At 38.0% G+C, this 14,615-nt stretch overlaps 1 protein-coding gene across 10 annotated transcripts in view; it reads left to right on the top strand.

Annotated features, from left to right (window-relative positions):
• The window catches only part of ARHGEF28 (Rho guanine nucleotide exchange factor 28), a 330,930-nt gene that overhangs the window by 298,021 nt on the left and 18,294 nt on the right, over positions 1 to 14,615 (top strand). For 8 of the 10 annotated variants that reach the window (XM_082624114.1, XM_082624113.1, XM_082624111.1 and 5 more), the window contains 4 exons: positions 246 to 284; positions 379 to 426; positions 6,036 to 6,503; positions 8,239 to 8,539. In XM_082624114.1, the coding sequence (XP_082480240.1) occupies positions 246 to 284; positions 379 to 426; positions 6,036 to 6,503; positions 8,239 to 8,539 (856 nt within the window). Of the gene's footprint in view, positions 1 to 245; positions 285 to 378; positions 427 to 3,632; positions 6,504 to 8,238; positions 8,540 to 14,615 lie in introns of those variants that run through there. The other 2 variants (XM_082624116.1, XM_082624115.1) reach the window with 2 other exon arrangements.

Here is a 14,615-nt window from a genome sequence, read left to right as displayed (position 1 = left end):
CCTGGGTGTTTTAAGGGATGGCTGGGTGGAAAGTTGCCTTGCATCTCAGAGACCAAGTCTGTACAGAGGGGGTTCTCTCTCATCAAGTGGTGGTTTATTCTACAGGCTTTGATTTCTGGGAGGAAACAGTCACTATGGAAGAGTTTAGAGAAGTGATTTCCTTGAGGTCATATACTGTGGAACACTACAGTGCAGCTTTTCAAGAGTAGAGTGTGTTCATTTTCTTATGTTTTTATGTATTTTAGGTGGAATATAGAAGTTTCCCAGGTTCTTCACAGTCAGAGGTGAGCTCTGCATACCTTAAATATGTTACCATCCTTTGTTTGTGGATAAAGAATGCTTTTTCAAAAATTTGACACTCACAATCTTATTTTTCAGATTATACAAGCGATACAGAATTTAACCCGTCTCTTATATAGCCTTCAGGTAACTATGCTTTGACCCTGTGAATGTTTCTCTTCATGCAACTCACTTTATTCGATGAGTTCTGGACTTTAAAAATTAGAACATTTGAGAGGTAGTGAATGATCTTAAAAGAACACCAAGCCTCACCCCAAGTGTAACTCAGCTAGATGCTTTGAGCTTCACCTGGTTTTGTAATCCTGAGGCATCACCACTACTACAGTTTATACCGTTCTTCTTTGAAACCATAAAACAGTTCATATCTTTAAAAAATATTGATGAGTATGATCTGGCTTGAAGTTTATGAATGAATTTCTTTCTTAGGTGAGTATAGCATGACTTCACATTTTCTGGTGAAAACTTAAATTCACACCTAAACTTTTTTCACTTCCACATGTGGCCTTAGTCCTTTGGGGCAGTTAAATAATTCATATGCTCTTTCACTGTTTTCTTGGTTCATCCACCTAACATTTATTGAGTTCCCTGTCTGGGCCTGGCACCGTGATGAGGGCCAAGCACACAAGGACAAGTGGTCCACAAAGTCTACCATCAGATGGCTCACTGTCTGTCCAGGAAAGACAGGCATTGTGAAAATGAGGACTCTAAGGCTGGATGATCCCTTAGGTCGTGCACAAGAAAGGCTGAATACATCTAGTTGCTTAATTTGTGAGTTAAAAAATATTTTAAAACGATGTGAAAGCAATGTTTATAGACAAATTTATAGAAAATCTTGATACAGGTAAATAAAGTAAAATGACTTGTGATTTTGTGAGAGAATTACTGTTGTCATGGGGGTATGTATCCCTCTAGTTTTTTGAATCATTTTATACATACTCTTGGAACCTGTACCTTTCTATGTCATCACTTGTCTCTATAGCACGATTTTTAATGGTTGAATAATATTCAGGTCTATAGAATTTATCCGTTCCTCATAGTTTATACTTTTGTGTTAATAACAGTCTAGCACACATCCTTGTGCACTGATCTCTTTGAACATATGTGAGTGTTTCCTTAGGATAAATTACTGAAATTATTTTTTGAGGTTTTTGATAGACATTGCCAAAATAATCAGCACCCCTCTCTACTTGTCCTCAATTTGAAAATAGGTCAAGTTAGCTTATGATCTTAATTTGCATTTTTTTTGGTTACTACTGAAATTAAACGTTTTTCCCCACTGGTTTATTGTCATTCATATTTCATATCTTATACCTGTTGAATATTAAAAGAAAATAAGGAAAATAAAAGTCTGATTTTAAGGGTTTTTTTTTTTTAAGATTATAACACATTTCTCTTTATAATAAAAACGAACAGAAAATCAGTTAGGTTACAGTGGAATAACAGGAAGAGTAAACTTGACCTAATTAACATGCATAAAATAATACACACAAAAACTGAATAATACACATTCTTTTTAAGTACACCTGGAACATTTCAAAAATTTACCATATTATGGACCACAAAGTAGGGTTCTACAAATTTCAAGCAACTAAAATCATACAAAGTATATTCTAGGGTCACAGTGCAATTAATTTAGAAACCAGTATCAAATATTCTACTAGAATATTCCTGTTGATTTAGAAATTAAGAAAATATATGCTTAAGTAAATCAGGACTCAATGAAGAGAATATATTGAAGATTTTAAAATAGTTTTAACTGAAGGATAATAAAATTACTAAGTATCAAAATATGTAGGATACAGTTAGAGTCATGCTTAGAGAAAATTTAGAGCTTTAAAAAGCACATATTCAAAAAGAAGAAAAGCTAAAAGTCAATGAGTTATGCATCTATCTCAAAAAGTTAAAAATAAAATCCAAAGAAAGTAGAGGGAAGGAAGAAATAAAGTTAGCATAAATTATATAGAAAATAAATAATAGAGAAGATCAATAAAATTCAGATATTGTTTCTTTTGGACATTAGTAAAATTTTTAAAACCTCATATTGATACTAATGAGAAAAAAAGAAAAAGGCATGAAAAAATCATTATCAGCAAAAAAAAAGGGGACATGGACATAGATTACGTACACCTGGAAAAATTTACAATAGGGTAATATGGACAACTTGTTGCCAGTTTGAAAATGTTGAAGTAATGGAAATTTCTATTTGAAAATAGGTCAAGTTAGCTCATGATCTTAATTTGCATTCTTTTGGTTACTACTGAAATTAAACTTTTCCCCACTGGTTTATTGTCATTCATATTTCATATCTTATACCTATTGAATATTAAAAGAAAATAAGGAAAATAAAAGTCTGATTTTAAGTTTTTACCAGAAAAAAATATCATGCTACATTTGCTGTTTTCTTATTAATATTTTGCATCAAGACTTCTTTTATGTTCTATTGATCATCTTCCTATCTTGATCTAGTACCACTATCTTATTTATTAAAGTTTTGGATTACATTTGAATGCATGACAGTCTCTTCTTATTATTTTCCATGTTTGTCTATATGTTCTTTCATAAGAGCTTTTGAATCAGTCTGACAAATTTCTTAATCTTCTAAAGAGACAGTTAAATTAAAATATTACTATATTTATGAATTAGATTGGGGAGAATTGACACTTTTGCAATAATTGGTTCTCTTGTCTGAGAACATGTTATTTTATGTTCTGCTGGAAAGCTTTGTAATTGTCTTCATTTAGGTACTTTTTTTTTCTGCTAAGTTTATTCCTGGATATTTTTGTCTCTTTGTTCTTACTGTGAATGGAATTTTTTTTTTTTCATTCTGTTTCCCCAATGTTGGTTGCTGGTATAAATACAGGTATTGGTTTTTTATATATTTTTTAACTGGCCAACTCACTGAATTTTTGGTTTTTTGTTTTAATAGTTTTTCTGTTGATTCTTTGAAGTATTCCAAGTAGAAAGTAAAAAATTGAAAGTAGTGGTATTTTGGCTACTCTTCAATAATTATATCAATTTCATTTTCTTGGCTTACTGCTTTGGCTAGAAATTCTGAAACGTCTTAAATAATAGTAGCGATAGTAAGCATCCTTGTCATATTCAAGATTTAGTGGGAATGCCTTTAGTGTCTTATATTAGATATGCTGGTCTGGGGTAGATGGTCTTAGAGATTAATTTCTCATGTAAAACAAATATTCTTTCTTTTAAACTTTAACTGAGAAGGGGTATAGTTTGCGTGCAGTTCATTAACTTTTGGGAGATGAAAACATTGAGTGTCCCAGCTTGTGTTGCCTGATGAAAACACTCACAAGGTCATATCTCTTCTTTTCAAGCTTGAATGCAGCCCTCTGTGGATTCAAGGTTCAGAAAAGCTGGATGACCTAAATGACCTAGTTTTTGCAACACTGAAGCAAATATGAAATTCTATAGTGGGTTCTCTTAAAGCTTTTGAGCTGGTCTAAGGATACGGGCTCTCAAAGATTTCTGTTCATGGCACAGTCATCTCTTTTGAAGCTGAATGTTTTATGCATGATTAAAGTTTTTACAAAGGATTTTTGAATCAGATGAAAATGAAATTTGATCCTATGTTAGAAGAATAGAGTTAGAGATGAGGTATAGGCAAGGCAGAAAGGAAAGGACACAGTTCAGCTGAGAAAAATTAAGAGAGAGCGAATATACATGTATAACTAAATCACTTTGCTGTACAGCAGAAATTAACACAACATTGTAAATCAACTATACTTAAATATAATTAAAAAAAGAAAAGGAGGGCTTCCCTGGTGGCGCAGTGGTTGAGAGTCCGCCTGCCGATGCAGGGGACACGGGTTCGTGCCCCGGTCTGGGAGGATCCCACATGCCGCGGAGCGGCTTGGCCCGTGAGCCATGGCCGTTGAGCCTGCGTGTCCGGAGCCTGTGCTCCGCAACGGGAGAGGCCGCAACAGTGAGAGGCCCACATACCGCAAAAAAAAAAAAAAAAAAAAAAAAAAAAGAAAAGGAGAGAGAGTGAATTGGGAATTTTCCTAAACTTCAAAAGCAAGTGTTATTCTCTGTCCTAAATGTAAATGTAAACTTTAAATGTGAAGATGAATATCCAGTCTTCAAATTTCACCTCTCTGCTACAGAAGGGAGTAGTCTTATCCCAAATGTTAAATATATATGAAGAATACTTCATGGTAGCATTTAATTAATCTAATTGTAATCCTTACATGAGCATTACCATTGCCTGTAGCAGTTTTGGCATATAAAATGTTAGATTTTTTGTTTGTTTGTTTTACTCTGATGATGCCCTTAGGATTTATTAGAATTAAGTGGTGATGTGCAGTCTACAGTTTGCTTTAGCCAGGTCAGCAGAGTCCAGAATGGCTTATTATTTCATATTTAAATATCAGAGTTATTAGTACCTATTCTCAATGGTATCATTGTTTTCTTTATAATAACTGCTAAAAGACATTAATCAAATATTCATGTGAATTTGAAATTTTTTGAATTGATTTTCAAATTTAAAAACATGAAGTTTATTTCAAAAGGCCCCACCGAATACATTTTTGAGTCTTACTCTAAGACAAATACCAATTTAAAATATACCTTAGTTCTTTAACCTTCAAAAGCGTGGGAAACTGCTGAGTTAACAAATAACTAATGGTCAAATCCCCATCTTCCCAGCATCTGTTACATGGACAGCTTTTTAAATTTTTAGGAAAGAAAAATGAGAATTTATCCCTAGGAGAGTAATAATTTCTCATAACGAGTCACAACATACACACACATACCCAGTATGTGGCCATTTTCAATTTGTCCCTTTTCTGTTTCTTTGTGCTTTCACTGGGGACTTTTAAAATTAAAAGCTTCCAGGGGCATTTACAGATATTTTTTTGTTTTGTTTTGTGGAATCCTTCCAAAACTTGGCAGTTATTTCCTGTGATACTGCCAAATTTTTTGTAGGCAGATGCCGTAACTCAAAAATGTTTTTTTAATCTGGTTGGTAATGTCCTCTGGGTTTTAGAGTATCTGTGTCCCTGGTTGGTAATGTCCTCTGGGTTTTAGAGTACCTATGTCCCCTGAAGCAGTCCAGCCTCCTTTTAGCACTCTATTAAACAAATGAATTTCAGCTCAGTGTTTTGTGCATGACCTTCCTGCTATAATACAAAGAAATAACAGTAATGAGACTAGCTTTACCACTTATACATCTCCTAAACATGATATTAACTGCTATTCTCGGGCATTATATTATAAAAAAGTTTATTTAGCAAAGCTTCCAAGTGGCTGACTTTTATTTTTATGTCTTCATGTATGTCATATAGCTTAAGTAATTTCTGGTTTGAGACTCAAAGGGGACTACCAGATTTATATAGATTCTTAAATTCTCCTGAATTACTGACTGTCAAGACCTCAGAAAGAGAATGAGGCATAGCACAGGAATGCAGAGTCCTGTGAATTTAGGTACTGAATTCTTATTGCTTAAATATTATCCAACAACCAGCAACAAACCGCATTTCCCAAAGAGGGGATGAGTATTGCTTCTGTGCTTTATTTATTTTGTGTATAAATTCCAGGCCATACCACTAAGGAAATGCAGACAAGCCTATTCGAAGTGCCAAGGTCAGTCTCAGGAGGTAACTTAGAACAAGGACAGAAATATTCAGAGAAAATAATTTGGTCATGCTCTTGAGGTGGTACCAACCCAAGGTGCACACAGGTACGGACGCCTTTGCTTTTTTTGCCCTCTGCTCGGACAGGCCGCCTTGACCGTTCAGGATAGCCACATTGAGGTCCACAGGCTGGCTCTCCAGCAGGAGGAGGGTCTGTCCCCCGGCCCCTCTTTCCGAGGCAGCGCCTTTCAGGACCAGGAGAAGCGGCGGGAGGAGCTGGCCAACCTCCACAAGCTGCAGCAGCAGTTCCAGCAGGACCAGCAGCGCTGGCACCGCAGGTGCGACCAGCTGCAGCGGGCGCAGGAGGCCAAGGCCAGCCGGCTGCAGGAGCGCGAGAGGGAGTGCCGGCTGCAGGAGGCGCTGCTGCTGAGCAGCCGGGGGCAGCTGGACCAGCAGCGCCAGGAGTACCAGCAGAGCCTGGAGCGGCTGCGGGAGGGCCAGCGCCTGGTGGAGAGGGAGAGGGAGAGGATGCGGGCCCAGAAGAGCCTGCTGCGCGGTTGGAAGCACAGCCGGCAGAGGAGCCTTCCCGCCGCGTTGCCTGGAGGAGGCGTGGAGGTACGGGTCTCCCTGTGCTTGCGGAAGCAGCGTGTGAGACGGCCGTGGTCCTGGTGGTTCCGGAGCCACTGACCCCACGTCTGTCTTTTTCGCTGCTTGTGTGAGAGCTCACAAGAGTTACTCGGTGTGTAGGTAACAAAAGCTGGGACCCTTTAGAGACAATACATATTCACCTTGACTTGAAGTATGGACACGTGAAAAGTCCGGGTGCTGCTGGATCATGGGTTCATTGTACTCTGAGACCCCCTTACCCGAGGGAAGAAATACAGACGAGTTGTACCAGTGAGGCAGGCTTTACCCTGGAGGCATGCTCACCGTGAGCATGCTGTAGTTCAAGCTCCCCTGTATATGCTCCAGTCTTCAGCGCTATGTGTAGATTTACCTTTCAGCAGATCAGTTAAGCTATTAATGTCCATAGGTACTGAATGTAACAAGTACACTACTATTCCGTTATCGCAAGCTTATTCTCTTTTTGTAAATTTGACCTCATAAATTCAAAATCCATTTCACTCATGACAGTTAACATAAGTAGTATACTACTTCATATTTGGGCAGCATAAAGCCTTTCCAAAAGTTCCGTGTTTCATTTTGCACCCACTCTAACCATGCTTGACAATTCCATTTGTTCCAAGAGTTTACTTTTCTGTACTATGTGCACATAGATACTTTTTATTTTTTTATATTCTTTTTTTAAATATCTTTATTGGAATATAATTGCTTTACAAAGTTGTGTTCGATTCTGTTGTACAACAGTGAATCAGCGATAAGTATACATATATCCCCATATCCCCTCCCTCTTGAGCCTCCCTCCCACCCTCCCTATCCCACCCCTCTAGGTGGTCACAAAGCACCGAGCTGATCTCCCTGTGCTATGCAGCTGCTTCCCACTAGCTAGCTATTTTACATTTGGTAGTGTATATATGTCAGTGCCACTCTCTCACTTCATCCCAGCTTCCCCTTCCCCTCGCTGTGTCCTCAAGTCCATTCTCTACGTCTGTGTCTTTATTTCTGCCCTGCCGCTAAGTTCATCAGTACCATTTTTTTAGATTCCATATATGTGCGTTAACATACGGTATTTGTTTTTCTCTTTCTGACTTACTTCACTCTGTATGACAGACTTTAGGTCCATCCACCTCATTACAAATAACCCAGTTTCGTTCCTTTTTATGGCTGAGTAGTATTCCATTGTACATATGTGCCACATCTTCTTTATCCATTTATCTGTCGATGGACATTTAGGTTGCTTCCATGTCCTGGCTATTGTAAATACTGTACTTAAAGTTGTAAAAGTTGACAAGCTTCTAAGAGTGATCTGTGTTATATCTGACTTTCCTTTCAAGTTGGCTAACTTATATTTATTGCAAATACTTTATATATACATGAATGTCTTCAACTTTTATTCAGCAAAAGTGAAAATGCTATTCCCTTAAAGTAGAAACACTTTAATGGCAGTGAGCACACAGCTGCCCATGTCTTTTCATTTGATTTTTATTTCTTTTAAGATATGCTGTGCGTTGCCAGTTGAAGTTTTTGGTACTAGCTCATTAAAAGGGGATGGGAGGAGGGAGTCAAGGGTAATATCCTTCTCGACCTCACTCATTAAAATCCTGTAAATATCCTTCTCCACCTCACTCATTAAAATCTTGATTGCTAAATTCTGTTAGGAATAAATACTTTATAAAACTGGTGCAAATTGCTGGAAGAATTATTGTGTTTTTTCTTTTTTCTTACACAGGTAATGGAACTTAATCAATCTGAGGGTTTATGTCATGAAAATTCATTCTTCATCAATGAAGCTTTAGTGCAAATGTCACTTAACACTTTGAACAAACCGACTCCAGCAGATATCCATCAGGATGCCACTTACCCCCCAAGTATATCTCATTCCGATTTGGTAAGGACTAGTGAAAATCAAGTAGACCTCAAGATGAACATTTCTCAGCCCTTGGACGTCAGCCATGAACTGTGGATAGCTGCTGGGTCCTGTCATCAGATACCCCCTCTCCACCAAAGCAGCAAGGATTCTTGTAAAAATGGTAATTAATACTTTAAACATCATCTGTATAGTTTCCACAAGGAGCTGTTTTTCTGAATGGTTGGCTGTTCTTTAGAGCAAATCAAAGTGGGCCCTAGAATGGGAATAAATTGGTGCTGATGAGCTGGAGTTTGTGGCATAAACTTTTCTTTGGGCAAGTCTGAGGGCCATCGCTTGTGAGTATTGAGACAACTAGACCATGGTTGGAGGGCTTAGAGGATGCCACTGAGATGTGAGAACCAGACAGGGTTTTTAGGTCTGTGGGTTAAATAATAACTTTCCTTGAAAAGTGAAGCAACTTGATATTTATTCCTCACTGTAGACCCAACCACATCCTGACACACATACTTGTTGACTCTCAGAAATAAAAGATATGGACAGGGTTTGTGGTAGGGCTGTATTGTCTCTCGGGGCAATTTCCTGCAATGTTAGTAAAATCTTCTGTACTGTCGTTAAATACCCCAAATGAAACTGCTAACATCATTTGTCATTGTAAAAAAAAAAAAAGGTGTTGTGTCTCCATAAGTACCTCATAATGACACAATTTGCTAATCCCATTAAAGCATTTGCCAAATATAAATGAAAGGCAGCTCAAGTTACCAACTCCATATGAATCCAAATCATTTAAATCTATGTCTATTATAAATTGTTTTCTGTGGGATATGAGGTAGGGAATGAGAAGAACTCAAAACCTCTCTACCGAAAAACAGATGGCATGCAATAGAATAAACAAATGGCTGGCCACATGGATGGGAAATAAATCACCGACAGCAAAATGTTTCAGAAACATGAAACAAGCAGTGGTATAGAGATCTTCAGAACTGGACAGAGATTGGTTTCCATGCTTCATAGTTATTCTTAGTTTGTCAGCAGGATAATTTGTCGGCAATGAAAAGGTTTAAGTGCGTTCAGCTTCTCCGAATTAGAGAGGAATAATTCTGACACTGCCTGAAAGTAGATGTATTACTAATCCAAATTATGTTGATTCTTAGTGGTGGATAATTCTTTACATTGTTCAGTCATTGCTGTAACATTCTTATTTCTTGTCAGCATATGAGAGAGAATGAAATAGTTCTTTAAGTATCGTTTCAAGTATTCCTTAAATAAAAAAGAAAAAAATGGAACAGTGAATTGGGGTTTAAAAAATGGGCAGAATGTAGCAAAGTGTAACCCCTTTAATGTATTACGTTGCAGCCCTAACACTACAGAGACCATATTGCAGAATGCCTTCTTCTTTCTTTCTTTTTCTTAGGCATCTTTATTGGAGTATACTTGCTTTACAATGGCGTGTTAGTTCCTGCTGTATAACAAAGTGAATCAGTTATAAGAATGCCTTGTCTTGATACATGTTGCTTTGCTGTGTTGGATTCATTAAGTTGCTGTCTGCAGTGCTTTCTCTGTTGTCACTGTGTTTGGGGTAATTCAGAAACTCAGTTTGAGTTAAACCACATTCCACTTTTGTTTGAAAGAAGTATTTCTGCTTTTTCTGTATCTCCTACCTTTTTCTGTTGACTTGTGCTTTAGAGTAGAAAGCTTTTAAACATTTGGCAGCCTGCATACAGGAGACAGAACATGTACTAAGGAAATAAACAGTGATTATATACAAAACCAGTGTCTCCACATGTAAGGCATTAAATATAGCCCAGGGAAATGCTGAGAAAACGTGCTTCGGCTTCAGATGTTGTGTCCAGTGTAGGCCAAGGACACTCAGGACATTGATAGAACAGAGCAAAATCAACTCTGGCCTTCCTCTCTCAGGAGCGTCCTCGGGTGTGCAGGAGGGATTAGATCAGAAATGCAGTGTGGGCTGTCAAGTGCCGGAGTTTTGCAACTGGTCAGAAAACCCTATTTACGTTTGTTTACTTAAGCGTGATAAGCAGTTTCTGGAGGAGAGAGAAGAAAGAGATTAAGGAGGTGGTAGGGAAGTGGAATGAACATTGGATATATATTCTTAAGGGGGTTGTCAGGGCCAGATAAAATTGTTCAAGCCACTCCAGAGCTTTCACGGTTCTTAGAATCAAAAGTAGCTCAAAATAAGCCACTGATGGTGGTCTTCACTAGAATCTGCTTGTGCTGTCCACGTAGGCCGGTGGGGAGGGAGTGGGAGGCGGGAGGGGGGACAGGAGGAGGCCAGAAGAAACCAGTCCAGGCTATGCTGGTGGAGAGGGGGACAGTCCATGTGCTAGAATCAAGGATGGTGCCATGTCAATGTCCCCTGCTTTCACATTTGCTCCTGTATCTTTGTGTGAGTGGTCATCAGTGATGACCTGGCTAACAAAGTTTGCCTCTCCTGTTCTTGGCTGGTGTTTTTGTTAAATGTGTGTTTAACCGTGGTTTGGTTTCATCAGTAGGCCCTAAGGTCAGCTGTTTTCAGGCAGCTCCTTAAAGAATGCTTTGCTCTTTTGTCTGGTCTTGTACTGGGTGCCTAAGAGCAGCTCAGATCGGTGGAAATATGAATTTTGGGAACAGTAAGTGGAAAAAATTGTATGTAAATAAAATTCTCTAACGTGTTTAGCTGTCACCTAGATTGGAGTTTTCATTTAGTTTTTTCAAGCCAGCTTCACCAGACATTTTACTGTGCTCTTCGTGTTCCAGTTGGTTTTTCAATATCTCCATCACCACTGCCACCACTGACACTTATATGACACTTGCCGAATTTCAAGCACTGTGCTAAGGTTTGACATGGAGAAATTCATTTAGTACTCAAAACCACCCACTGAGATGGTTCTGTTATTATCTCCATTTGAGGGGGGAAACTGAGGCACAGAGAGGTTCAGTGACTTGTCCAAGGCCACAGAGCTAGTAAATAGCAGAGCCATTTGGGAAGACTGGTTCCGGAGCCCATGCTCTGAACCATTACACTGCACGTTGTTAACTTCTAGAATGCTGTTTTGAATTGTCCTTTTAAAAGAAGTTGGAGTAGAACCAGAATAAATCCTATTGTAATATCTGGCAGGATGTTCAGGATGAAGGCCCAGTTCTTTGTTGTTGTTTTCGTCCCTTCCTTCTTTTTTTAATATTACCATTTGGAAAATATTTCTCAATCATTTGGGCTGTGGTGGCCAGTGCTTGCATGAGCTCTGAGGATCTTCAGATATAAATACCCTTTAGCTTCACTTTTTTCCCGTAAGACACATTTTGTTAAGGATCATTTGTTTCTCTAGTGTTGCCTAACAATACCCCTGTGTTACTTGTAAATATTTTTTAAGGTAATACTTTATAAAGAACTTTACTTTCCAGTTTTGGAAGTTGTCTCATGAACAAAATTCTTGATGTTTGAACATTAGATCCAAATCGGTATTTGATTTTATTTATAGTGGAAGAGATGGTTGGTTTAGGAACTTAATCTGCACTCCTCTGAGGGATACTAGCCAAGGCTACAGAAAATTTGAATTTCTTTAAACAATATAGTCCCCGTAGGACAATTGCTATGTAATTGGCCCCATGAAATGCTCAACTGTATTAGTCTTCTTAAAGGCAAAACCAACAAAAAACATTCTTTCTGTGCCTTTTTTTTCTCTCCTAGCTTTAGAATTCTAGGACTATTTACTCAATGTCTCTTTTAGTTTATATTTGCCTTTTTTTTCATTAATCAACAGAGAAAATACTTTCTGGTATGGTAATTAATCTGAAATCTTCTTAGTCTCCCTTTTCAGTTATATTTTTATCTGTACCTCAATATTTGCAGGTTACCTAAAAAGTTCCTTTTCAATGTAGTTAAAGCATCATAGTTTTGCCATAATGCATATGATAAAATTTAAATCGAGAACCAAATTTCATGCCTTAGTCACGTAGTTGACATTGGAAAAAGAATAACTTTATCAAGTTTGGATTCCAGAAGAGTTTTTCGCTTTGCTGCTTGTTAGAATTTGGTGCCCATCAAAATATTTTCAAATTCAAAGCATTGTATTCAGAATACTTCATCTTGGCAATGTTGTTATATTTTTTTAAATACAGACAGCTGCGTTAAATTTTCAATGACATGTTTTTTACATATGGAAATAGGATAGAAAATTTCCAAATAAAAGGCTATGCTATAGTTAGTATTTAAGTAATAGTCTTTAAGAAGTGAGTATGTGATAATTTCTAATGTTTTAAAAATATTCTATAATTCAGAAATGGGTACCTTATTTGTGTAATCTGTGTGGAAGGAAGCTTTGCTAAAGACCTACAGGCAATTTCCCATAAAACTGAAGCTGGCATTAGATAATATAAACTTCAGTGACAAAGAAGTATTTGAAAAGGTGGATGTATAAGTTGGCTAGAGCTGCCATAATAAAGTTCTGGAGGCTGGAAGTCAAAGATCAAGGTGTTGGCAGGGTTGCTTTTTCTGAGGCCTCTCTTCTTGGCTTATAGAGGGTTGTCTTCTCCCTGTCTTCACATGGTCTTCCCTCTGTGCAAATCTGTGTCCTAATTTCATCTTCTTAAAGGACATCAGCCGCATTGGATTAGGACCCACCTTAATGACCTCACTTAATTACTTCTTTGAAGGCTCTATATTCGAATATATTTTGAGGTAATGGGGGTTTAGGACTTTATAATATATGAATTCGGGGGAGACACAATTCAGCCTTTAACACAGGATAAAATTGTTATTTTATCTTTGCTATTTTTAGGTGCCATGAAAGCTTTAATTTTATAAAAAATGTACCAAGCTTGAACTATAATTTAACAATCTAAGCTTTTTTTTTTAACTTGGTTAGGGAAGTGAACTAAACTTTGTTTAAAAAAATGCGTAACAGTAAAATTGTGATAAATATCTATATTCTTTATATTTGTAGATATAGGTATCTGTTATCAAACCTGTGTCAATACAGAAATTAGGGCAGAAAAATGTCTATATATTCATTAGGACATTTTCCCAAACCTAGACCATAATTAAAGAGCCTTGGGAATTTTGAACTCTCTCTCTGATTGGGAGGGAATATTAGATGCCTTTATTTTGGATTGCTTAAATAAAACCAAAGCTGAAGGGTTGAGAATATTCATATGACATCAAGTTATTATCCAGATATATCTATGGGAGTTTGTAGGAGTCAAAATTGGGAAATCATTGATCAGCTCTTTATCTTTTCTTCTAGAATCTTGGCTATCACTTTGGTTAACATTTTAAAGGAAATCATAATACTGCTTGCTCTCGGTCATCTGCGTTATGACAAGAGCATAAATAATTGGGCTCAAAGACTTAATTTTAATTTTTCTCACTGACAAGTATAGATGATTTTGCAGATTTTGTACCAGGAAAGGGAAACATGCCATTTGCTTGTAGAGCCTGGTGAGCCAGGGGTGTTGACTGCCAACTTCCTGACTGCATAGTTCTCTGGGGGCAGGTTTGCTATGTGAGCCAGCTGGGCCAGGGCCATCCCGCCTTAGTGAATAGAGCCCAGTACACAGCAGGAGAGCAAAACCAGCAGGTGGGTGGATTCAGAGGCAGCCAGCCAGCCGTGTGGCTGGCTGTTCATCCCCGCTGAGCTTCCAATTTGGTTTGAACAAGCTGCTAAAGTGGGAACCTACTCAGTATGAAGGATTCCAGGGGGTTAGGCCTGACCTTGGGTCATCCTTAGCTTAAATCCTGGAAAAAAAAAAACCACCCTACATACAAGTACATATATACATACATGTACATACACATGTATGTGGTCTGTGGGTTACATATTTGAACTCTCTAGTACAGTGCGGCTTTACTCTCAAAGTGATTAAGGGTTGGCTTTGCAAGGAAAGTTTGTAACCATTTAGGTACCAAACATACCTGAAGGATAAGGCGTGCTCCTGTCAGTCTCAATGACTCCTGGGACAATGATCCAAAGTGGGCAAAGAAAACATCATGCCTTCCACAAATCAGAATCTGGGGACTGTCTCCTCTCTCACCCCCATGTCCATCCAACCGTGAAAATTCAATTTTTAGGACTTGCCTAAAATGTGGGGTGTTCAGCTAAGGACTGATGTTTTATGTTTGCCTAAGAAAAATATGACCATCTGGTTCAGAGGGGGTGGCAGACTTTTCCTTAAAGGACCGCACAGTGAAGACTTGAGTCTTCTCAGGCCGTCGGTCTTTGTTGCATATAGTCAACTCTGCC

Source organism: Mesoplodon mirus (assembly GCF_964341445.2).
Source record: "Mesoplodon mirus genome assembly, chromosome: 5".
In the NCBI taxonomy this organism is placed as follows: domain Eukaryota; kingdom Metazoa; phylum Chordata; class Mammalia; order Artiodactyla; family Ziphiidae; genus Mesoplodon; species Mesoplodon mirus.
The sequence above is the reverse complement of the archived record's forward strand: the minus strand, read 5'-3'. Positions and strand labels throughout refer to the sequence as shown.